At 41.0% G+C, this 25,602-nt stretch overlaps 2 protein-coding genes across 7 annotated transcripts in view; one reads left to right on the top strand and one right to left on the bottom strand.

Moving 5' to 3' along the window:
* Positions 1–3,455, bottom strand: part of PHC3 (polyhomeotic homolog 3) — a 60,726-nt gene extending 57,271 nt beyond the window's left edge. For 4 of the 6 annotated variants that reach the window (XM_082224016.1, XM_082224020.1, XM_082224019.1 and 1 more), the window contains exon 1: positions 948–1,094. The gene's annotated coding sequence lies outside the window, so the exon portion shown is untranslated. The other 2 variants (XM_082224018.1, XM_082224017.1) reach the window with 2 other exon arrangements.
* Positions 3,456–3,731: 276 nt separating this feature from the next.
* Positions 3,732–25,602, top strand: part of PRKCI (protein kinase C iota) — a 30,155-nt gene continuing 8,284 nt past the window's right edge. The window contains exons 1-11 of the mRNA XM_082224243.1: positions 3,732–3,895; positions 14,439–14,560; positions 17,216–17,305; positions 18,819–18,869; positions 19,615–19,700; positions 21,065–21,205; positions 22,113–22,158; positions 22,757–22,815; positions 23,021–23,197; positions 23,909–24,006; positions 25,296–25,382. Coding sequence (XP_082080369.1) covers positions 3,747–3,895; positions 14,439–14,560; positions 17,216–17,305; positions 18,819–18,869; positions 19,615–19,700; positions 21,065–21,205; positions 22,113–22,158; positions 22,757–22,815; positions 23,021–23,197; positions 23,909–24,006; positions 25,296–25,382 — 1,106 coding nt within the window. The 5' untranslated portion in view covers positions 3,732–3,746. The remainder of the gene's footprint in view (positions 3,896–14,438; positions 14,561–17,215; positions 17,306–18,818; positions 18,870–19,614; positions 19,701–21,064; positions 21,206–22,112; positions 22,159–22,756; positions 22,816–23,020; positions 23,198–23,908; positions 24,007–25,295; positions 25,383–25,602) is intronic.

The raw sequence follows: 25,602 nt of genomic DNA, 5'->3' as shown, positions 1-25,602 counted from the left end.
CTCTCATTCTGGAGGGGATGCAAAACTTGCATCCTAGTGGAATTTGGCTTAATTCACCATTATGTTTAATGGTGAATTAAACTTTTTGATGCATATTTGTTTTATTGTTTTCCAAATACGGTTTTATCTTGTTTAACGTAACAAAACTTAACATTTGGGTAGCACTTTCAAGTGTTCAAAGCACTCCACGTGAATAATTAAGTGCTAACCCTTGCAAAAATAACAAACGCTGTCAGTATTATTATACCCCCACATAGCCGGTGGGGTGGCCGAGATAAGAGCGGCTTCCCTAAGGCCACCTACTGCGAGTTCATGGAAAAGGCAAGAGTCAACTTAAGAGACTTCCTGTTTCGTAGCTCCGTCACGACACCAACACCTCCCGCATGTCGCTTGGGATGACTGGGGGTGGGACGTGAATAATTTAAATAAATAAAAACGCACAGCCTGCAGGATCACAGAGCTGGAAGGGTCCCCGGTACCTAGTCCCACCTCCTGAAATGCAAGAATATTTTGCCCAAAGTGGGACCCGAACCCAAGACCCTTATGTCCTACCGACTGAGCTATTCCAACAGCGCGGCAGCTTTCCCCCAGAGCAAGAGGGGCCGAGCTTGGTGCAATCCGCACCTGTTGGATTTCCACCTGCCAAGAGTTTTTCATCCATTTTGCAGAGGGAGAAGCCGCTCTGCCCTAACCACTAACACACGCCGCGGGGAAATGCGTAGACACGGATAGATATACAGAAAGATGGATATAGAACTGAAGGGAGCACCAGCTTCCAGCCAGCCAGCAGGGCCCAGCCTCCCGCTCCCCTCCCGTCCTTAGGCTGGGCCAGGGCACTCCAGGGGTCGTCCAGTCGAGGCAGCCCTCGGTCTTCGCTGCCTGCCCTCAGAGCGAGGCAGCGCCGGGAGAAACCGGTGTCTGGGCCCAGGACCTTCCCCACTCCCTACCTGACAAAGCCCAAGGGGAGGCTGGGGCCGCCACCCGCGGGCCCCGGAGCCAGCAGTCGCCGCGCAGCAGCAGCAGCCCCTCAACAGGCCTCTCCTTTCCCCGCGCACAGCGCCGCCCGCCCGCGAGAAGACGCGCCCGCTTGGCGTACAGACCCTTCACACCGCTTCCGCCATGTTCTCGCCTCCCTCACAGGGAGGTACCGCGCATGCGCCCCTCGGCCGGGAGGCCGGACTCGGCTCGCGCCAAAAGGTCGCGGCGTAGGGATGGGTCGCGCGAGGGTTCTTTCGGCGCCGTTTCGACCGTCGCTTTTGAAGCGCGAGCCTCTCTGTGTAGACATATGCTGGGTATACAGTTGTTTAAGGCGGCGGTGCGGGTTGCGGGGAGGCAAAAGCATTCGGAGGTGTGTGTTTTTGTTTAGTTTAGGGAAAAGGATGTCTTAACAGCGAACGCTGTACATGTCTACTCGGAGGTATGCCCTATTGATTTCAGGTAAGCGGGTGCAGGGTTGCAGTGTGCAAGGGGAAGTGGTAGAGGCTTTTAAAAACTAGTATTTAGGTTGTGGACTGAGAAGAAGATGAAGACGGCGAAAAAGAGTTTGGATTTGATATCCTGCTTTATAACTACCCAAAGGAGTCTCAAAGCAGCTAACAATCTCCTTTCCCTTCCTCCCCCACAACAAACACTCTGTGAGGTGAGTGGGGCTGAGAGACTTCCGAGAAGTGTGACTGGCCCAAGGTCACCCAGCAGCTGCATGTGGAGGAGCAGAGACGCGAACCTGGTTCCCCAGATTACAAGTCTACAAGCTCTTAACTACACTACACCACACTGGCTTTTGCTCCCTTGCTCTAGACGGGGCTGCAATCCTGTACATACTTGCCTTGTGTGAAAGTCTCACTAAATAGGATTTGCTTCCGAGTAGACATGCATAAGAGAACACATAATATTAAAACTCGCAGCAGGCTAATGAAACGAACTGTGTGCCCTTGTACCCCTGCTTGTGAGTTTCCCTTGAGGCATCTGGCTGCCTAGTGTGGTTCATATATAAATTCTAAGCATTAATTGAAATACTTTCATAATAGGCACATGTTTAGTTGGGCTAACTGAAAAGTCTATAATGCAGCAGATGCTCTTAATGTATGCAGTATGATCGCTGCTAGCTGCAAAAGCAGCTGAGATATTAAAAAACGGGTTGTCAATGATCTCAAATGTGCTACCTGTTCATGCAAAAGTCCTCAAGCTAAGGTAGGCTGAACAGGTGTGGGAAGCCTTTGGTCTTTCAGATGTTGATGAACTACAACTCCCATCATCCCTGGCCATTGGTGTGTTGGAGACGTGTTGGAGCTGATGGGAGTTGCCCTTCAGTAACATCTGGAGGACTTGCAGCAATGTAACATAAGCTCCTTTTTGTGTGATTATCAAGTGCAATTCACTTCATGTTTTCTATTTTTTAATTTGTATTTGTTTATTAAATTTGTATACCGCCTTTCATCCAAAGGTTATGTGGATGTCTACAATATAAAATGAAAACACAAAATTCATAAAATAAAAACCCATAACCCCCCTCCCACAAACACATTTAAAAGGCCATAGAATATTAATCAGTCAAAGGAGTAAATCCCTATATTCAATGGGACTTACTACCAGGAAAATAGGAGTGCATTGTTAAATACTGTTTTGCTTCTTGTGATTTGAAGTGGGAATAATACGGGGCTCATTTGCTGGCATATTTTTTTTTTCCATCCAAAAATAGGAAGTCCAAAGATTGAATGCTCAGAGCTTTCTACTGTAAACGAGCTCTAATAGTTCAGTTTCTCATTCATCCAAGGTGCACTGCTGACATTTCCAGTCCAGGTAAAGACAAATCCCTAATCCTCAAACAAGCCTAAACGCGTTTGTGCACATACTTGTAAATATTTGTAACCCTGTTTGGTGTCCTCATGCATCGCAGCGTCATAAATCTCCTCCAAGCCGTAAAATCGGCGCAAGTGTAAGAACGCGCCGGCACCACAAAACACCTGGCGCTTGCACAGCGCCGCCCGCCAGCTGCCTTTGGAAACTCCATTACCCAAAATTATCCGCGGCGCAGGTATTCCCTAGCACTCGGAAGTGCCCACCGGATGCTATGGCCGGTACCAACCTATAACGAGGCTCTGCGGAAGTTTCGGTTTAATATGGCTAGTGTCGGAGTTGAGGTCCGACTCTGCAGCGTCTACCTGCCTTTTGCCCAGTATTTAATGGCCTTGCGTGGTGGTACAACCCATTCGCTAGGCACGAAAGAAGCTGGGGTCGAGGCCAGGCCAGACAACGAGCCTGTCCCCATCTCTCAGCCTCTGGAAATGAATGGCATCCGTTTACGCACAGACATATCCGCGGTGTCCCCTAGCGCGCAAGAGATGGCATCGTCCCTCTCTACCCCCCCATAAGTCTTGAGAAATAGTTTATCCCACAATTCCTTCGGGTCGCTTCCGCTCGGGTTGCTCGGCGCGTTCTGGGAGGAGGATGGGAAGTATGGAGTAGGAGCGGAACCTTCTCCCTCGCGCACGCGCGCTGAGGCGGCTCGAGCCGAGCGAACGTTGGAGCGGCTCGAGGGAGGGAGCGGCGGCTGGCTGACGGGGGGCAGGCGGGAAAGGGAAGAGTTGTGAGGCGGCGGCGGGTGCGCGCAGCTCGCTCCCCCCTCCTCTCCTCTTCTTTTTCTTCTCCTCCCGCTCTTCCCCCTCATTTCTTCTTCCTCTGCCTTCCGCAGCTCCGGGGTGGGGCTGGCAGAGCCGGCGGGCGGGGCCGGGCAAGGCGAGGGGGCGATGCCGACTCAGCGCGAGAGCGGCAGCAACAGCGGCGGCGGGAACAGCATGTCTCTCCCGGGCCTGGGCGGCGGGGGCGGCTCCGGGGGTCTCGGTGGCCCCGGCGGGGACAGCGCCCACCAAGTCCGCGTCAAGGCTTTTTACAAGGGGTGAGTAATTGGGTTGGAGGAAAGCGGGGGGGGGGGGAGACCGACGAGACTATAGACTGAGTAATGTGTGGGGCGGTGGGGGGTGGGTTTAGGGCGTTATACTGGGGTTGTGGGGAGGATGAGGCGCATGGAGTGGCAGAGGCGCGCCGCCCTCCCTTGCGAGAAATCATTCAGTCATATAGATCAGCTGTCGGTTCAGGAGCGAAGCAGCTCTTGTTCACACACTCAGTTTAATTCGTGGGGTTTTATTCGCGCACGATGCAGGCGGAGCCCACTGGCTTCGGGGGAAAGAAAAGAAGAAAAGGTCGGACCTGACCTTCGCGAAGTTGCCAGTCATAGGTACCCTCCTGTTCAGAAGCACCGTACAAGTTGCTTGGGGTGGAGGAAACAGGGAAGGAGGCTTGTCTCCCTGCCCTGCTTGATGACATATGGCCGAGTGCGGTTGGACATTGAATGCTTCACCAAATTGGATGCTTGGTCCCCTCCGCAGCCTTGGATTTCCAGGTGTTGTCCAGGTGCAGCTCTCATTATCCAGAGCCAGTATGGCTAGTGATCGAGGACGAAGGGAGCTGTGATCCAGCAGCTTGGCTGGGGCGAGATACAAGGTGGGGGAGCAGAGTCCTTTTAGGGATAGGGAAGAAATGGGCTACACACATGGTAGGCAAATCTTTCACAAGGTGGAGGATTCAGGGATTAAGGTACCTGGGAAGAGAGTCTGTAGGAATGGGAAATGACCTGTGGTGTAAATTTCAAGTGTAGGGAATGAGATTCAGGTTGCTGCCAATGTGAGGGGGTTTGCACGCTTTTGACTTCTATCTGCTGGGTAGCTATGAGAGGTTGGGTGGCAGCACATTATCTAGGCATGGAAATTGTAGCGACAGTTATTATGGGATGGGCACTGGGGGTTTAATTACTGTGGGAAGAATGTTGGGAAAAGGTAAGATTTATTGCGCCTAGCATGGGGAGCAAATAATGATTCTATAGTAAGGTGATGTGTCTCATGTTCACTGCTCAGGATGCATCTGTGAGATACAAGAGAGTGCTGTATTGTTATGGGGGAGGGGAAACCATGAGTAGGAGGATTGCTCATAGGGTGAGAGAAGCATGCAGAGATCAGAATTCCAAAAATGAAGCACTGAAGCTGTGGGAGTGTAGAGCTTCATGAAAGTATTTAAGGAAGTGGATGGAATCTGTGCCATCTTTTGAAATAGAGGGGGAACTCAGAAAATACAGAAAACAAGGGGCATTTAGCAAATTTAGGAATATGGATCGAAGCTAGACTGTATAAGCTGAATTACCAGTAGTATGCATGGTGCAGTAAATTGTGGTTCTCTATTTATGCTTCATACCAGCTGAATGTGGATAGTTTGGATTTTTCTTGGTAGATGTGGCAGTGCATTATACAGTCTCCCCCCCCCCCATTTTTGTTGTCTTTTTCTGTGTAATCACTTGTCTGCAGTAAAATATATTGCAGGTAAGTGATGCATGTCTTGGAAATGTGTGTGAGGGAAATCCATAGGTATTTCGTTTTTAAAGAAAAAAATCTGCCCTGCTCTTCACCCCATAGTTGCAGTGCAGATTACATCATTTCCAGGGCATATAATAGCAGACTAGTTTCACAGTTCAACAAGAACACAATTAAAATTCAACAATACAAAATGCATATAAAACTTAAGGTCTATTTTAAAGCTGGATGAGCTTCAATCGGTTCTTTTGCTAGAGAATACTGATCAAAATTGATATAGATCTGAATAGGAGCTGGTTCTTGAAATTGAATTTTTGAGATTTTCTTTGCTAGATTTCTGTTAGCATATCTTGCAATGCCAATAGTAGAGGTACTGGTTCAGTAAAATAATGTAAGTAGCAGTGTATAAGAAAGACCACAGAATTGAGTTGTTGGACAAAGATTTAGTTCTGTGGGTGGTGTGTAACTACAGAGTACTTGGAGAACATGATTGCAGCATGCATGAAGCTACGGAAGCATTCCTCCCTGGTTTGGTTTGTTTCCCTTTCCCTGGCATCTAGAACTAAAGATAGAAAAGGAGGAATTTGCTTCTTTTGAATATGGTCAATTTTTGTATACTTATAATAACACGGAGTATTTAAGAACATTTTGGTTAGGTAGAAAGATTTCTAGTATTGATTTCACTTTCAATTTTTAGCCATTGTTCTCATAGCTGTGGAACAAAGGTGTACATACCGCAGGGTTTGGGGATCTGTGGTTGGTTAAAGAGAAGTTGCTATCCCACTTTGGAATCATAGAATTGTAGAGTTGGAAGAGATCCCAAGGGTCATCTGGTCCAACTCCCTGCAATGCAGGAATCTTTGAGAACTGAGATAATTCTTGAATGTTTGACTTAATACTCAGAAGTATCAGTTATTGTGACACAAGGAGTTAAGATGATTTGCTGGCTAGATCTCACATGATGAGATTGTTTTTAAGAGGATTTTACTTTTGTCAGGGTTTTCAGAAGCTGATCAAGTAGACCAGCTTTACCCAACCTGCTGCCTTCTAAGATGATGTTGGACTATCATCCCTGACAGTTGGCCAGCAACATCTAAAGGACTAGGTGAAGACTGAAACAGACCCTTCCAATTATGAACCCTTTGTATTACTCCTACTTTCATATTATAGGGCCAGCTATACTTTCTCTTACCACGTAAGCAGTCCAGAACTGTCTGTGGCCACATGCAAGTTCTGCAGTAAAGCACCCTCTGTTTCTGATTTACAGATTATGATGATTAGAGGGATCTTTTTCTGAGCACAGTATATGTTTGGGCTGATGGGTTTCAGTAAATTCACTTTCATTGTGTTCATCAAATCCATTTACTAATTGCTATTGGTAAAGCCCATGTGACGTTCATATTCTGCAAAACCAAAGTACACAAATGTATAGTGCAAGACTCTGAGACCTTTTGATTATTTTTTTAAATGCTGCAAACCACTCTGTATGTTTTTTTCATTTTTCTAGAAGTGGCATGTGTAGAATATAAATGTACTTAAATATCTGGGCTAGGGAGTTCTACTAATTAATTATGTAGACTGATGAAACACTATTTCCTCATCTTAAATATGCCAATACAATTTCAGTACCTTCCCTAAATTGTGTTTTTCTAGTGAATGATTTCCCCCCTTTTGCTGTCCTTGTGTTCATGGGCATCCTTTTACTCCAGTACCTGTATTAAATGCATTCCGTATTAATTGATTAAATTGGCAAATGAGTAGAGAGAAGCATCAAATATTTGTTTTTGTTGTACATCATCATCATCATTATAATATTTATATCCCACATTTTTTTCCTGACAGGGACTCAAAACAGCTTATAGCAGGTATAGTCTTAGAAAGGGCATTTCTCATTGTGAGAGTCCAGTAATGTGTATTCTATGATGACACTTGCCACTCTGGTTTTTTAAAAAATACTTGTGATTAGAATAAACAGCCCTGCTTTACAAGTGGGGACACCCTTTTAATTTAAAAAAACAACTAGATACTGTGGATCACAAACTACTATATTTTTCGCTCCATAGGGCGCACCGGACCATAGGGCGCACCTAGTTTTGGGAGGCGGAAAACAAGAAAAACTTAGTCTGAACCCCAGAAGCCAGAACAGCAAGAGGGAACTGGCTTCTGGGATACCATGTGGCTGTTCTGGCTTCTGGGATAACCGCGCCAAGCCTCTTCAGGGCAGCGGGATGAAGACTCCCCCTGCCCGAAGAGGCTGCGCAGGGCTAAAGCAGAAGCCAGGACAGGCACGTCGCTGAAGGGGCGCTGTGCCTTCTCTCTCTGCGCAGAGAGGGAGAAGGCGCAGCGCCCTTCAGCGAAGCTGGAGAAGGAACAGAAGGAGACCCTTCTGTTCCTCCTCTGGCTTCGCTGGACAGGTGCGTCGCTGCGAAGCAGGAGAAGGAACAGAAAAGACCCTTCTGTGCCTCCTCGGGCTTCGCTGGACAGGCGCGCCGCTCAAGGGGCTCTGCGCCTTCTCCCTCTCTGCGCAGCGCCTCTCCTTCACAGGAGGGGTGCTGCGCAGAGAGGGAGAAGGCGCAGCGCCCTTCAGCGAAGCTGGAGAAGGAACAGAAGGAGACCCTTCTGTTCCTCCTCCGGCTTCCAGGTCAGGCGCCTCGCAGCGAAGCCGAGGATCCTGCATTCGCTCCATAGGACGCACACATTTCCCCTTCATTTTTGGAGGGGAAAAAGTGCGTCCTATAGAGCTAAAAATACGGTATGTTTTGCCTGTTCACAGTTTTGAAGAAAAATGTATGCGTCATGGAACACTCTCATGTCTGCTTTCAGCTGCTGTTTTGAGAAAAATAATCACATTTTTTCAGACAGTGGTAACTGGATGAAGTTTTATTCTGTGAACGTCTCCTGGCAGCATCAGGCTTCATCACACAGCTGGTTCTGTGTATCCTGATACAGGTTCTTGGTCAACTAGGCTTAGTTGTTAAATAGGCTTTCTCTTAGATTTTTTTTTTAAATGCTTCTATTCCCTACACTTGGATACTTTGGATAACTATTAAAATCCAGCTGCTTAGTAGGTCTGTGGAATTCAAATAAAGATAAAGCTCAGAGCTCTCAACAGTGTGATCATTTTTGTTCTGCATTATTAACCTAAGGCTAAGCAGTAAGTCCATGTCCAGTGATTATATATTGCAAAACATGGGACGAATGGAGGCGAGTGTCACTGAAATGGGAAAAACAAGGGAAAGAATTTGAGTAGCTAAATGTTCTTTTACTATTCACTACATTTAAATAGAAGCATTGACATTTATTTCTCACCTTTGATTTCTATTGTGCCTAGTATTTAGAGGCCACCTGGAGCCACAGTTTTAAGCTTTCTCCAGAAGAATAGGCATCTTTGCCACGTTACAGATCATCAAAAGAATGTTGTACCATGAACTTTTTAAATCAACAACATATTTAATTGGTTCGTAAAACGGTCTGAAGAGCAGCCGTTTAGCTAATTATTGGAGGATGACCATTTTGTTTTTCTGCCACTCTCCTTGTTGTCTTCCAGTTGTGCTGTTTTCCTTAGGGCTAGATTCTCAAAGAAAATATTGATAGTAATGGCCATTCTACTGCTTAATTTGTGTGTGGTTTGCTAGCTTTCTGCTTTAAAGGACTAGTATTTTTGTGTTTTTATCCTGTAAGCTGCCCTGCGATCCTCAGATAAAGGGCAATATATAATTTAAATAAATAAATAAAATAAATCTTTAAGCATCAGACCTGCATACTCAACTGAACAAGACTGTGTCCAGTTGTGTGTGTTATTCTGATCAGCTGGCCATTGATGTGGCTCAGCTTGATTGTCTTACATGTCTGGATGTTGATGATGAGGAACAAGTGGAATAAAACTATAACAAGGTGGTTCTTAACTCTAGCATTGATAAATAAGGTAGACAGAAACTATACTTCTACTTGTGTGTTTTTTAATATAAAATGGAGATCACTACCATTTATGGTGGGAATGGTCTAGTATTGGGAGAAAATTAAATTCATGGTTAATATAAAATTCTATTAGGAAATTATTTTTGATCCAATGTTATATGGAGGGTCCAGTTCCTTGAGTGTGCAAATAAGTGGTGTCTTAAAATTTTACTGCAGCTATTTTTTTGTGGTGTTAGTCAGTTCAAATTCTCATTTTTTTCCATTGGTAAAAGACTAGCTTATTAAGATAGGGGATTTGGGCATTATAGACAAATGAACATATTTTGTAATGAAATAACGAAGCAGAGCTACTTCAAAGTTAATTGGAATCTTTATTTGAATGCTGTAAAAATGATAAAATGTATTGAAATGAAAGACAATACTCAACATTTTGTTTTTAAGGTAAGAAGTTTCTTGTGGTAAAATAAAAACGTTCTTATGTTTTCTAATTGCATATAAGTTATTCATTCATTTAATTTATGATTCACTTTCCATTTATGAATCGCTTTCAAACACAATACAGATACAGACTGGGATTAAAAATTAATTATGTTATGGAAGTTGTTTAGATTTTATTTATGAAAATTAATTAGTTAAAAGAAGGTTAATGTCCATTCCTTCTTCTGTCTCTGAACATACAGTTTATGGCAACTGAAGTAAATATTTGTGGAAGGCGCTCCTGTCTCTAGCTTCCTTGAGAATTTAGGTTGCAAGGCAGTGTGTATGGGTTTTACCCAATGACTGATTTAGATCTATTATGAGTAGAACTAATATTGGGTATATTCCTGTATAAATATTTTAAATAAAAAGTCTAGTGACCTCTTAAATTTATAGTACTGCTTTTGTTGATGATAAAAATTAGCTTTATTAGAACTTTACTGAACTAACCTTTCAGCTCTAAGACCAAGCCTGTTGCTGTCCTTGTAATCATAGTTTAAGTAGGAATCTGTTTTTAGGGCTCTCACTAAGGTAACTTAAACCTCTGTATTCACAGTAGGCTTTCCCAGATAGCTTTCTTAGAACTGTATGCCTTATCTGGCAGACAAGATAGAGGAAAGCACTTCTTGACCACATCACACAATCACTACAGAACTTCAGTGTTTTAATAATACTGTTTCTTCGTGAATTAGAGAACTAAGAACACTTGCATTTGCCTCATTCATAACAAAAGGGGCTTGAAAGAAATATTTTTAAAGTTTTTATTTCTAGTTAACCATAGAGTCAAAACATTTTCTTCTAAAACAGTTGGAAGGTTAAGTAAGCAAACATGTCAAGTCAAGAAGAGCAAACAAAAAAAGGCAAAGGCTTTCTAAGGAGGGACTCTTACTGTGAAAATGCTCTCACCATTGCTCACTAAACTCAGCCTGCAACTTTAACCCTACTTACCTGGGGATAAAGTCCTTTGATTTCAATAGGACTTCTAGTAGATGTGGTTAGAGCTACACTTTTAATGTAATATTCTAGACAAGACCTTCTTCCTAATATAGAGGAATACTTAAAGGTGGCGTTCACTGTAAAATTATTTATTTCTATTTGGGAAATGGCAGAATTGGATAATAGCTCAGTTGGTAGAGCATGACACTCTTAATCTCAGGATCATGGGTTCAAGCAACACATTGGGCAAAACTTTTCTGCTTGGACTAGATGACCCCAATGGTCCCTTCCAACTCTACAATTCTGTGATTCTATGATTTTATCTTCACCCAAAATTCTTAACTGGAAGGAAGTTTAGAAACTCTGCACACTGAATATAAAAGTCTAAGATTTCTAGTCTGAAACACATATATTTGGTGCTTTACAATTTTGTTGGGTCTCTAGAGTGAGATCACTTTAAACTTTGTTTAAAAACTGTTTAGACGTCTGTTTTGTGTGTTGGATATTTAATGCTGTTGATCTTAAAATGTCAGGCAAGAGTAGTATAATGTTGTCATTTGCAGATTGAAAACTTTTGTAACGGAGGTCACTAATAGATGGGAAACTTTCCTTCAGATAGTCTATTAACTTCCACCTGGGACTATAAATGCAGTCTATGGCAAATTAGTACATCTGGAGCTAAAATGAGTCACATAGGGTGTTGGTTCATGATCTTTGCATAAATAGGTTAACAAACTGGAATTACCTTTTGTGGAATTAGTCACAACAAAAGATGCCATCTTTCCTCCAGAGATGGTTGGCCTATAATGATCAGGATTAAACCTTAAGTCTTACAATGTTAAATACTTGGATGATAACTAGCATTAGTCATAATCTGTGTAGACATATTGAGCTCCATGCACTTAAATACAGAAGTCCATGGATTTCACGGGGTTCAGAGTCTGGCTATCACCAATTATACTTATAACATGCTTGTCAAATATATGTTGAGCATTCCATTGAGAAACCTCAAAGAAAAAGGTTGTACAGTTCTCCTCAGCACCTTGTTTAGCAGATAATGTGTGCTTTGCAAGATTCTAGGTAAAGGTAAAGGGACCCCTGACCATTAGGTCCAGTCATGGCTGACTCTGGGGTTGCGGCCCTCATCTCACTTTATTGGCCGAGGGAGCCGGCGTACAGCTTCCAGGTCATGTGGCCAGCATGACTAAGCCACTTCTGGCGAAGCAGAGCAGCACACGGAAACGCTGTTTACCTTCCTGTTTATCTACTCGCACTTTGATGTGCTTTCGAACTGCTAGGTTGGGACCCAGCAACGGGAGCTCACCCTGTCACAAGGATTTGAATCGCCAACCTTCTGATCTGCAAGTCCTAGGCTCTGTGGTTTAACCCACAGTACCACCCGCGTCCCTTGCAAGATTCTACATGCATTCAATTCTGACATGCTATTTATTTGTATATTGTTGCTACACAATAATGCTCCTTTCTAATCTACTATTATGGCCAACTGCATTAGCTATTTTAGCACATCACAATAGCCCAGTTTGTATGTCACATTAAACCAGCATGCTTGTGTATGCTGCTCAAAAATTCTCACTCTGCTTCTCTTCTGCATCTGCTGCTGCTGCTGCACCACTGAGAAACAAGCCAGAGTCCCACTTGTTGTGACATCTGAAACCAAGCTCATGGCTTGTTAGGGGGAAAACATCAAGCCTGCATTCAGACACCTCAACAAGCCAGAATCTGGTGTGTTTCTTGGCTCAGTAGGAGTGTTTACCATCATGCTTCTAATTCATGTGGAACCATAGTCTTTTGACTGTGGTTTCTTGAACTGTGGTGACCTGTGTGTTATGTATATGGCTTGGTTTCAATCTGTGGAGAGAAAGCAATGGCAAATAACTCATTCCTATTAAACTGGGCTAAAGTTGATACTGTTATTCTAGCTGAATGCGATTATAAATTGTTGCTAATTATTACTGTGGAATAGTCAAATTAATGAGCAAGTTCACCAGGTGATTGACTTTCACTCAACATGAGCTAGTTGTTGACTACAGTTTTTACCACTGTAGAATCCTGCTTAAAAATAATTCAGTTCTTGGTTTATGCTGGCTGTACCTCTGCATTAAAAATGGCCATTTGGTAATGATTTAACAGTTGTGTAATGCTTTAGCTAATGGGGCCTCCTGCTGCCACCGCGCCGCAGGAGCACGATTTCTGTTCTTATCCTGAAGCAAAGTTCTTAACCTGAAGCACTATTTCTGGGTTAGCGGAGTCTGTAACCTGAAGCGTATGTAACCTGAAGCGTATGTAACTCAAGGTACCACTGTATTTTAATGCAACACAAACCTATCATGGTGTATAGCCAGACTTGGCTCAGAGATAACAGACCATGGTTTGATACATGAGTAAGTTAGCATAAATTGACAGCTTAACCTAAGTCTCAAGGTTGTTGTGAAGACAAAATGAAGAGGGTGCTCACAGAAGGAAAGGTGAGAGATAATTGTAATAATAAATAATAAGATTTTAAAGCCCCTTTTTAAAAGTTAAAAACTATTTGCAATAAGTGATATGTTTAGGAGGAAATATAGAGGCTACCAGGTTTTGTAAAGTTTGTTCTCATTAGTAAACCCCAACCAGTTCAATAGAACTTAGTTAGAAACTAAGCTCTGTTCAATTTATGCCATAGCTATTCTACTGCCAAATCTGCTCAATTATTCCAAATCCTAGCAAGACCAACAGTCTTACACACCCAACAAGACTGCTAGTGTTTCCTCCACAGTTCATTGTCCCTCTTTTAGCAGCACACTGCCAACACACACACAAAACTTCCAAGGACATATTTTGCAATATTATTCACATTTGTAACAAGTGTTTTATAATGTGATTCTTGCAAGTCATCAGAAAGCCATATCTTTCAGAGCCCAGAACAGAGGAGATAGGATCCATCCCATGGTTAAAGTTGACTTTAAAATGTCACTGTATGGGATATTCTTGCCAATTGGTCATTTACATGTATATTTAATATAACACTGTGGTCACATCTCCCAGTTGGTTCAACAACACTTAACATCTCTCACTGGGTTCAACATTTGTATTTCTCAACAATGACTGGAACACATATGAATCCAGTCTGTGTGAGGGTAGTTGAAGTCACCCATTACTACAAAATTTGCCTTTTTGGATGCTTCTGTGATTACATTCTGCATCTCAAGTATGAACTGTGTAGCCATGAATTTGTTTCATCAGACTTGAAAATGTAGGGTACTTAGAGCATGAGAAAAATATAACATGTATAATTTGTATTGGTCTCTTACCAACTGTTGCTAAGTATCCACATTTTATGGGAAATACTTTTCTATAGTCTCATTAAATACCAAGTATTACTTTCTAAAACCTGAATGATGCCAGGGATCAAATTAGTTAAGAGAAAATGATAGTCTGGTTAGGCTGCTAACTATTTCTGTGGTACAAGCAGAATTGTAGAAATCACGAGCACCTTAACAGTTGATGTTGGTATATAAAACAGAAGTTCTTTTTCAGACATGTGCTGGTGTGTTGCTTAGAAACTGAACTTTTGTACCAAGCCTGGCTTAGATAGCAGGATAGACATTAAGAATAACGCATTCAAGACTCAAACATACAGGTAAACAAATGCATGTTCATTGACAGATGGAAGCAAACAGAGTTGATGCAATATAAATAGGTCCTTAGTTCTGAAATTAATAGACCATTTGTTTGGACTCTTTCCAGTGACATTATGATAACCTACTTTGAACCTTCCATCTCCTTTGAGGGATTGTGTAACGAAGTTCGAGACATGTGCGCCTTTGATAATGAACAGCTTTTTACCATGAAGTGGATCGATGAAGAAGGTAAGATGATACAAAGCAGAACTACATATAATACTAGTATCTTCTACCCAGTGCTTTTTTCTGGGGGAACGCAGGGGTACACATACCCCTAAACATTTTGTGAATCTAAGTTTGGCCTCATTAAGGGGCAGTATTTCAATATGAGTTGGAAAATGAGAGTACCCCTAAACATTTTTTTTTAGAAAAAAAGCACTGCTTCTACCTAATATCCCAGCTTTATTTCCCAGGAACAAAGTAGAAAGCATTTCATTTCATCTGTAGCCTCTATTTGCCAACAAAGAAAGAAAGAAAGAAAGAAAGAAAGAAAGAAAGACCATAGCAGTCTATTTGAACTCTTTCATGTGTCAGATGTAGGCATGTCAGTTTTCAGAGCATTCCAACTATAAACATGGAGAAGGAGAACTCGAGACATCTTAGTACTGTATAAAGTGAGAAGTTTTAAGATTCTCTGTTCTTTAGGGCAGTAAATTCCATAGGCTAATCTAGTTCATTGTCACCAAATTATATGTAATATGAACCAAGAAAGATCGTATTCCTTTCCTAAGCTTTGGTATTGATTTTTGCTGTTTCTGTCATGTGTTTTGATTGTGTCTTATGTAAATGCATTTTCAAGAGATGCCTTCCTTAGTTATAGGTCACTTATTCTTCCAAAATAGCAAACTTTTTAACTATTGCCTGCAGAGGGAAAAAGCTTCCCTGTGTGCTGGTCAGTAAGTTACAATAAAATCATTAGCTCAAGCTGCCGTGGAAATGTACCACAGTTAAGTTTTGAGGGGGAGTATAGAGAAAGAGTGTGCCAGGGAAAACAGATGAAAAAAAAAAATTACAGGATTGGAAAGCTGCAGAACAAGTTCCTTATTTTCCCAAATGACTTGCAATGTAAACTTCCTGGTATTTAATCTCAGTTCAGAGTTACTAGTTCAGTAGAGAAATTATGTGAATTGAAAGTATACAATCGTTGAGTTTCTTTATTTGCATTAGTGAAAGTGACCTAGACACTAGACTGGATTGCAGCCATTGCTTCCATATTTTCCCACTTCTTTGCACTCATGAGAGCTAGAGTCCTAAGTTTTGTAACAAAACTAAGATTGTAGGGTTGAACAATAAACACACCCATGAGTCCGCATACCTGATGTGTTACACTTAATGTAATGGTTTTGTAGGTTGTGAGTCATTGATGATGTGTTCATACTGGAGTGTAAGAGCACAATGTCATCTTCATTTGACTGTTCTTCCTGTTTCCTTCATTCTGAAAGTAAGGATTTTGTTGAGATGGTGAGGTGGAGCAGGCAACTTTTTAACCTTGGCACACCTAGAATCATTGTTATACAAAGTAAACATTAATTCTGGTAAGCACTAAATATCCTCAGGCATACATAAGAACACCTGCCCATATTTCTTTTCTTGTTCTTTGTTTTGCTAAACTTGTACCGCAATTGTTTCTTTGCTTGGCTGAAGAAAAACAGGTTTGTTCTCTTAGTGTCCTTGAATGAAAACGTTCTTTAATTGCTACAATTCATTTCTGTGCAATATTCAGTGTCTGTCTTAGATGCCCTTGTTTAATCAGTTTTGAGCACAGTACAAAGGAAGAGATGTTGTCCTTTAGCTTTGGGTGCCAGTTGTATCTCAAATGACTTAGGATGAATTCCCAAATATACAAATGGTATGTAGGATGGTGAAAATGATATTTTTTACATAAATTGTGAAGTTTGATAAAAGAGAGCCATTACATCTCAAGAGAACTATTTCACATAGTATTATTATGTATCTGTAAATCTGAGTTTGCTGATATTTTCAACAAAAAGTTGTTCTCAATCACAGCTCTTCAGCATGCATACATGTCTGCAAACTTGTTTGTTACAGTCATTAAATGTTTGCATGTAAAAATCATAATGTTTGAAATAGCTCTGAAAAAAAGCTAGTTATTCTTTGTGTAGCTGTGAGAATAACTTTAGCCAGCCTTGAACACAAAGAAAGCCCTGCTGGATCAGGCCCATGGCCCATCTAGTCTAGCATCCTGTTTTTTCTGGTGGCCAACCAAATGCCCATGGGAAGTCTGCAGCAGGGTGTAAGCACCTAAGTTTTCTCCTGTTCTTGTTCCTCAAGCGGCATTCTGCCTCTGATATTGGAGGTAGTATATAGCCATCATAACGAGTAACCATTTGAAGCCCATGTCCTCCATGAATGTAAGCCTTGCAAAGTTAGTTTATGGCTTCTTTTATTGACATATAAAATAGATTAAATCCGCACCTATAAATCTCAAAGGATGGGAGTGGGGAGGAGGAGTGTTTCTCGAGAACTATATTCTTTTTAAAAGACTCACTCTATCATAGAAAATATTGTGAATCTGATATGCTAATGCAACTTCAAGAAACATACTTTTAGAGGAAAATTGGCACATATTTAGTTTATCCAGTGAATGTGGGGGTGTAATGACAGATTTTGTTTGCTAGGCTTAAATCAAAATATTTTAAAAATAAATAATTCATAATTTTCCTTCTTTAGATTGGAAAGCAATTAGGTAGTTTCTCTGAAATCTGAGCTGACATAATCAAGAACTCTAAAGAGAATATTACCCTTGATTATAGGAATATGTTAAGGAGCAGCTTGACTCAAGTTGAGCTATATTCATTGAATGAATTCATTTCTTTCTAGGGGATCCATGTACTGTTTCTTCTCAGCTGGAATTGGAAGAAGCTTTTCGGTTGTATGAACTAAACAAAGATTCAGAACTCCTAATACATGGTAACGTGATATAATACTGTTTTTGTGTGTGTGCATGAGAGAAGGAGGGACAGAGAGGAAGGAAGGAACAAATTCTTCAGCCTGCATGAATGACCTCTATTTTAATATTTAAATGTTCATCAGCTTTGTTTTTTAAAAACACTTAACTTGTGTGCAAAGACTGATGGAGCAAGTTACCGTATTTTTCGCCCTATAGGACACACCGGCCCATAGGACGCACCTAGATTTGGGGGGGGGATAAAGGAAAAAAATATATTTCCCCCCCCAGCCCGAGCTTCCCCCGACCCCAGCTCCCAGAACGGGACCCAGGGCAGCTTCCGCATCGCTCTGGGAGCTTGCGGGGCTGGGGGGGCGGGGAAAGCGGAGCTTCCCCCAGCCCCCAGAACGGGACCCAGAGCCATGCCGAAGCTGCGTGCAGCTTTGGCATTGCTCTGGGAGCTTGCGGGGCTGGGGGAGGGGGAAGCCCTCCGCCAGCCTCCAAACCAGGTCGGGAGAGTTTGCGGGGCTGGCGACAGGGAGGGGCAAGCTTCTCCCCCCTGCCAGCCTTCTAACCAAGTCGGGGGACAGCGGGAAAGGCGCGCTGCGCCTCTCCCACTGTCCCCTGAGTTTGCGGGGCTGGCGACGGGGAGGAGCAGGCTTCTCCCCTCCGCCAGCCTTCTAACCAAGTCGAGGGACAGCGGGATGGCGGCGTTCTGCCTCCCTGCTGTCCCCCAAGCTTGTGGGGCTGGCGGTGGGGCTCTCCTGAAGCCTGGAGAGCGAGAGGGGTCGGTGCGCACCGACCCCTCGCCCTCTCCATGCTTCAGCGAAAACCTGCATTCGCCCTATAGGACGCACACACATTTCCCCTTCATTTTTGGAGGGCAAAAGGTGCGTCCTATAGGGCGAAAAATATGGTACCCTTGTTTAGGGATATTTGTTTTACATACCATATTTGTCCACCTGCCTTCTTACCATGCAAAAGGTTTTCCGGGGAGGGAATAAACAAAAATATTTTTAACTATACTAGACATCACTTTCGCACATCCACTCCTGATTTGAGGAGTGGAGAATACACAGGCTTTCCTCATTAGTGTTTTGTTTAGTGCCAATAAAGTTAGTGCTAGTAAAGTTCTATTGTACTTGAAACAACTGTTGTCTTTGTGACTATTTCTATCGTTACCGATTTTACACTTCTTGCTAGTAGGAAGTTGAGTGGGAGAAATATAAATGCCATGGATAACTTTTTTATTTTTATATGAATGCTAGTTACCGTTCTGAGGCACTTATGTGATCCATTCTTAACTGAAATGAGTCCTTTAGAAACACATTTGGAGATGGCTTTTGAAATGTGACTTCGTATATGTGGCCTGCATGTGCCCTAGACACTGAATGCTCAATTCTCTCCTTTGTAACTTAGGGCCACTGCTCATGCAACCAAGCAGTTTGGCACTGATTTCTGATGCATATTTTATCTTTTCACATATCATTAAAATAATAGCTAATGCAGTATTACTGATTTCCCCCCCTCCCCCAGTGTTTCCTTGTGTACCAGAAAGGCCTGGAATGCCCTGTCCAGGGGAAGATAGTAAGTATAATTATTTGAAATATTCAGTGTTATCATATTTTTAAAATCTGGATCCTTGTTGTGTTTTTGTTTTTGGAGTGAGTTTTGTTTATACTTATTAAATATAAATATACCACTCTTCATCCAAAGATCTCAAGGTGGTTCACAGCATAAAAATCAAAATGAGAACAGAAAATACATAATAAAACAAAAACAAATAACCTCATTCTACAAACACATTTAAAAGGCCATAGAATGTTAATGAGCCAAAGGCCTGGTTATTAAGAACTGTTTTCACCTGCCATCTAAAAATATGTAATGAAAGTGTCAGGCGAGTCTCCCTGAATTTTACCTAAATTAAAAATATACATAACTTTCAATTTTATGACTGACGAGTACAGTATGGTGGTTAATCAAATAAACTGTGACCCAAGAAACTCCAGTTTAAATCTCACTTTATCTGTGATGTTACTGATGGTGATAGGCAAGCTGGTAACTGTCATACAATTATGCTTACACCCAGGATCCATAACATGGGGATAAAAACGCTAGCCAACCTGCAAGGCCAGTTTTAAGGCTTACTGAGATTATGTGATACACAAGAGTAAAAACCTTTATAAATACAAAGTAATTGTTAAATATTTGGGTAATCTATTTACATATGCTTGACTTGCATAATTCTTGAAACTGGGCTCAGTTTGATAGGGACAAAGCAAGCAGCCTTCTCTGGAGTTTTTGTGTGATTGTTTCTGATTTCTCTCCCTAGAGTCTATTTATCGTCGAGGTGCACGGCGATGGCGAAAGCTCTATTGTGCAAATGGTCACACTTTCCAAGCCAAGCGATTCAACAGGGTAGGTTTTAATAGACTTTACTGAGACTGATCTTTCATTTGTAGTTAACCTCTCCTAATAAATATCACCTTTTCGAAATAGACTTTGTCCTCCTGAGATATTAAATGCCTTTTTATATACGTACTGATAATTAGGAAATAGGCCTTAAAAGATCAAATTTACTTTGTCAGCTGCAAGTCCAATCAGAGTTTATTTAGTTTTCCATATAATAGAACTTCATCTGTAGGACTATTTATTTCTGAGCACCCTGTGGTTTTCAACTAAATGTGATGCTTTAAAAATGTGCTAAGTCCTTTAAATGGGAGAAAGCTTTGCTTGTGAGTGTTTATGCTGGGATTCAAAGTATTGGGTTTAAAGCCCAACTTCTACAGAATATTGGGCACCCTTATTTGTTAGTACAGTGTACCTTACAGATGAGTCCGGTGATCATGGATAATGAAGGATCCTGACAACCAAGGAATGTTTACATAGTGCTTTATAACATACAAAGTGCTTCAGACATAGTAACCACCACATTGAGACAAGCGTATTTCTGTTTAATAACCCAGGAGATGAGCCACCCTTTCTCTGATGCAGGCAGCCCCTTTGACTTGTCCCTTCACAACATAAGCAGTCAGTCCTGGAAGCCTCTAAATAATATTTTCCTATTCTAACTGAAACAGGAAACTGTGATTGCCAAAAGAAGCCAGGGTATTAAACCAACTTCATATCATATCAAGCACTCTTGGATGAAACTGATTATCTTGACCCATTTTAATCTGGCTTCAGACATGGTTATGGGACTGAATGAGCCTTTGTAGCTCTGCTAGATAACCTTCATCACAAGGAGAACAGAAGGAGTGAAACTCTTTTATTCTTACTTGATATTTTTGTCAGTGGTTTTTGGTAACCACTGGCAGTTGTATCCTTTTGAACCAACTCAGTGAGATGGGTATTGGAGGTGCTGTTTTACAGAGATTCAACAAAACTTAAAATTGGGTATTTTTTATGCTCAGAATTTGTTATATATATTATCATTTAATCAGATTGGTTATCTCATCATTGCGTTATAAAAATGTATATATAGTCAAAAAGCCAGAGAATAAATGAAGAGGGGGGAGAATTTTTTTTAAAAAAAAAACCAAATTAACAAAGCTGAGCATTTTAAATGTATGTAGTGGGGAACATAATTTTACCATGAGAAAGCCAGAAAAAAACACAAAAAGAGCACTTGTGAGCTAATTACTTTAACCATAACTTCAGAGCAACAGGTTATCAGATTTTTCAGTGTGGTATTTTGTGAGTAGATACCCTATTGCACGAGTCGTAGTTTGAGACTATCTAGATACTGTTAGTTAATGGTCATTTGCCTGTTTGTTTTTCAGAGAGCCCATTGTGCCATCTGCACTGATAGGATATGGGGATTGGGACGCCAGGGATATAAATGCATCAATTGTAAACTCCTTGTTCACAAAAAATGTCACAAACTGGTCAGCATAGAATGTGGCCGACACGCATTACCACAAGTAAGTGATATTGATAGCTATAACCTTCTCCAATGTGCATATAAATACACAAGTATACATAATGATTTTACTAAGACTGTGATGGGGACCTGGGGTGGGATTAGCCTAACATGCCCCATTAGTGTAAGCCATGTGCTAAGACTTCCACATGCAATGGGGCTTCCCCCCATACCCCCAAAATAGGCTCTGGGGGTTGGAGAACCTTCAGACCAGCGTGGTGGGGGAGATGGGGGGGGGGTTCTGTTTGACAAGCTGATAAATTTGTACAGATGGAACAACTGGAAGAACACAAAAGCTGAATGCCACATTCGACTTTCACTTCTTTGATTCTGGTTTTGATGTCTGATGTTGCCTCACTAAAATATAACACAGCTGGTTTGCTTTACTGTTCTGTGAAAGTGAATTTAGATGCCAATATGGGCACTTCAATAATGCTTGATTTTGGTAAATAAACGATCCTAGCTTTTGAACTTGAGGTGTATATTTTGAGAACCCACCTCATTTTTGTGATTATAAGTTGTTTTAAACTGGTTTTGATACTGGGTTTTATTGTTGTGATCAGGCCTGGGACCGTACTGTGAAGTGTGGGTAATTATTATTAAATAACAACAACAACAATAATAATTTTGAATGAATTTTGAATTTGTGTTTCAATTAATGAAACACAAAAATTGTGAGGCCCTTAAATTTTGCACCAGACCTTGTGGCTTCTGATCAAAGATCAGTCTGGTCTGTGCATTAATTATTTTGAAGAATGCCCTACTCTGTTTAGTGGGATTTACTCCCATGTACAAGAGCATAGGATTGAAACCTTAGATTTAGACTGCCAGTTTTGCAATTTGATACAATGACATAGCTCCTTGTAGAAAACAGAAAAGTTGTAATCTTATTCTTTGACTTTTTGTAGGAGTCTATGGATCCTTCATCAGTGCATCTTGATAACATGGAACCAGGTAAGAACAGTGCTTTCTGTAATTATATTGAAAGGACCAAATGTGACACCCCCCAAAAAAAATGAATTAGCGCTTATTTGCATAATTATTTCTGGGTTTTATCCAACACTACATGTAGTGTTCCACTTATACAGCAGGACTTTTCCTGGAACAGATTTTGAGGGTTCAAGGGAGAGGAAGTTCCATCGTGCAGGCAAAAGTATGCTGCATGAGCAGAATGGCGGTGTTGAATACAATCTTCTGTTTTTTAAATCTACTGTGAGCAAGAAGCAAAACTATGTATTCTTCACTGACTTTAAATGAATCGTTTATTTGTGATCTCTATATAAAAGCATCTTTAGAAGTGTGTTCTATTAACTGCAGGGAACGGGCACAGCCATGCCTACTCATTTAATTTCATGTAATTTACTGTGTGGTTCCCTGTGGATGTACAGAAGATGACTTAATAATATGTCCGTGTTTGGGATAACGTTCTAGCAGACTTTGCCAATTTACCATCTTAGAAGCATAAAAGCAAAGAGGAATTTCCAATCACTTGCAGAAAGGAATTGCATTTGCCTGTAATTTTGATACTATCCTTACATTTTTTTACTTTTAGTGATTCCTTATCATCCTTCAAGTCATGAAAGTTTGGACCATGTTGGTGAAGAAAAGGAGGTATTCTAATTGTTTAATGTCTTGGTTTTTTACTAAGGTATCTGTGCATTTCTGGAATATTAAGAAACTTACCTGTAACTTCCAACACAACATATGCAGCTCAGTTAGCCTATTGTTAATAGAATTTTTGAGGTCAGAAAAGCTCTCAAAGATCTGACAGTATTACCCAGGGCAATTCTATTTAAATGTTTCCATCTACCCATAGGCAACAAGTATTAGAGAAAGTGGTAAAGTATCTTCCAGTCTGGGTCTCCAAGATTTTGATCTACTTCGAGTTATAGGGAGAGGAAGTTATGCAAAAGTACTTCTGGTTCGGTTAAAGAAGACTGAGCGCATTTATGCAATGAAAGTTGTGAAAAAGGAACTAGTAAATGATGATGAGGTGAGTGGTATTTCTGTTAAATGAACTGTTCTTTAAATTCTGTTTTATATGAATGGTGGCATATTAGAGGTCAGATAACCCCCCTGTAATTTGTGATCATGTTTGGTTGTATTCAAAGTGGCACTTCTGAGTTTGGTTCTTAACAAGTTAATCAGGTTTTCCACTAATTAAAACTCTGTCAGCAATTTAAAAGATATGGAAATGTTGGATCAAATCTCCTTTCAGGAAGAGCCCTTCCTGTTTATGTATAAAGACAATCTTGGGTACTCAAGGTTAGTGTCTCTGCATTGTGACATGATAGTTTTCTTAAACTATTTCTCAGACTTTTAATACACATCTGTATTGGCAAACCTCAAATAACTATTTGTGCTTAAAGACATTGATGGCATAAATGCATTTAAAGGAAGCTATCACCATAAGCAACTTAAAGACCATGGGGAGTTTAAGCCTGTTTTGAAATTGCATTGTTGTATAATTTTGGAAACAAAATTCAATTGTATCCTACGAATTGCTGAATATGGGAGCAGAATATTTGACTTTAGAAATGGGTATGACTTTTTTCAGGATAATTAAGAATCTTATTATCATTGTCTGCCTACAAGAGCCAGGAAATCATATTTCTGCTTATCTGTTGCAAGTTAATTAATATTAGCCGAAAACAACTGTTACAAACAATTACAAAAGCAACTGTTCTGTGTATTTTTATAATAGGATATTGATTGGGTTCAGACAGAGAAACATGTCTTTGAGCAGGCTTCAAATCATCCTTTTCTTGTTGGCCTTCACTCTTGTTTCCAGACAGAAAGCAGGTAATTGTGTAATATGATTTTTGCAGGTTCTTTCACTTGATACTTTTTATAATATGCCATTATTTCCCCCCCCCCAACGCTAAGATATAATTAGCAACATACAGCACTAACACTTATGCAGTTTCATCAAAAAAGACTTGAACAACAGGTTCCTTATGATCAGAGAAAATGGCTGTAAGGAAATCTTGAGCTGCAAAAATGATTTACAAAAGAGAGTTGTTGAACAATGAAGCTATCCGTAGAATAAAGGATAGTAGAATGAAATGTAAAAACAGCATGCAGAAGAGCTGGTTTCTAATTGGGAGTAGGAGAACTATAGTTAATGAAGGTGGAAAGATGGGAACCATGTGTGCAGAGAGATCATAGTCTGCGTTAAAGTTTGAACACAGTACAGATAAGGAGAAAAGCCAGAAGGTGCCAAAACAATTGTTTGCTTTTTCATCGAGTGTTCAAAACCTAAGTAAAATGGATTAGTATAATAAAGAAATTGCTTAAGCATAGGAAAATACTTTGAGGAGTGGTGAAGTGAATATAATACTTCAGTTCAGGCATCCCCAAACTCGGCCCTCCAGCTGTTTTGGGACTACAGTTCCCATCATCCCTGACCACTGGTCCTGTTAGCTAGGGATAATGGGAGTTGTAGTCCCAAAACAGCTGGAGGGCTTAGTTGATCAAATGTCTTGAAAACAAAGCTGCATACAGGAGACACACATGGTGTGATATATTTATTAAAGAAGTTGGTAGTGCAAGGTTGTAAAATAGGAAAAGAAGGAGGAAGGTGATAAACAAGCCTTGAATCATTTTCTCATAGTGGCCTAGGTGCTGCTGTGTCACATACTTCAATATACATGCCTGTTTACTTACCATGGTAAAACACTAGAGAATATATCCTCAGGCAAACCTTTTCGAGGAAGGGTAGAGTTTGACGAAAAGGGAGTACAAGGAAAATCAAAACACAAGTCCTGAAGCATTCAGCGGAGCTGTACTCCCAACTCTACCTATCAGTAAAGGAATAAGATTATAAGATGTATGTTAGAAGATTTATAGTGTAAACTGCCCATTGATCTGCAGAGGAAGGGTGGTATAGGGCTGTGTTCATGTTGAAAATACCTGCAAAGGGAGAATAGATAGGCATGTTTTATTGATGTTTAAGATGGACTAACCAAAGAGGAGAGGGGGAACGCTCTGAAAGCACTTCAGTTGTTAAGTTTGTGTAGGTGACAAGGTGGACCATAATAATAAAAGTATGTAAGAATCAAGCCATTATAGAATTTACTTCTGTGTTCCAGACTATTTTTTGTTATAGAATATGTAAACGGAGGGGACCTCATGTTTCATATGCAGCGCCAAAGGAAATTGCCGGAAGAGCATGCAAGGTATGTGTTCCTGCCATGACTTTTGCACATTGTTATGGATTGAGGGAAAACCCAAAGGTGTCTAATTACATGGAACATCTCCTTTTGCCTCCCAATTTTAATTATTGTTTTGGTCAGCCTAATTATTGAAATGAAAGAGTTGCATTTGGTGGTTCTTATCTTCTCTTTCAGAGATGCTCCCAAATGAATCTAATTTCATTTGCAAAGTACCCTAGAACTC

This window comes from Podarcis vaucheri (assembly GCF_965113315.1).
Source record: "Podarcis vaucheri genome assembly, chromosome: 5".
NCBI classification, from domain to species: Eukaryota; Metazoa; Chordata; class Lepidosauria; order Squamata; family Lacertidae; genus Podarcis; species Podarcis vaucheri.
The sequence above is the reverse complement of the archived record's forward strand: the minus strand, read 5'-3'. Positions and strand labels throughout refer to the sequence as shown.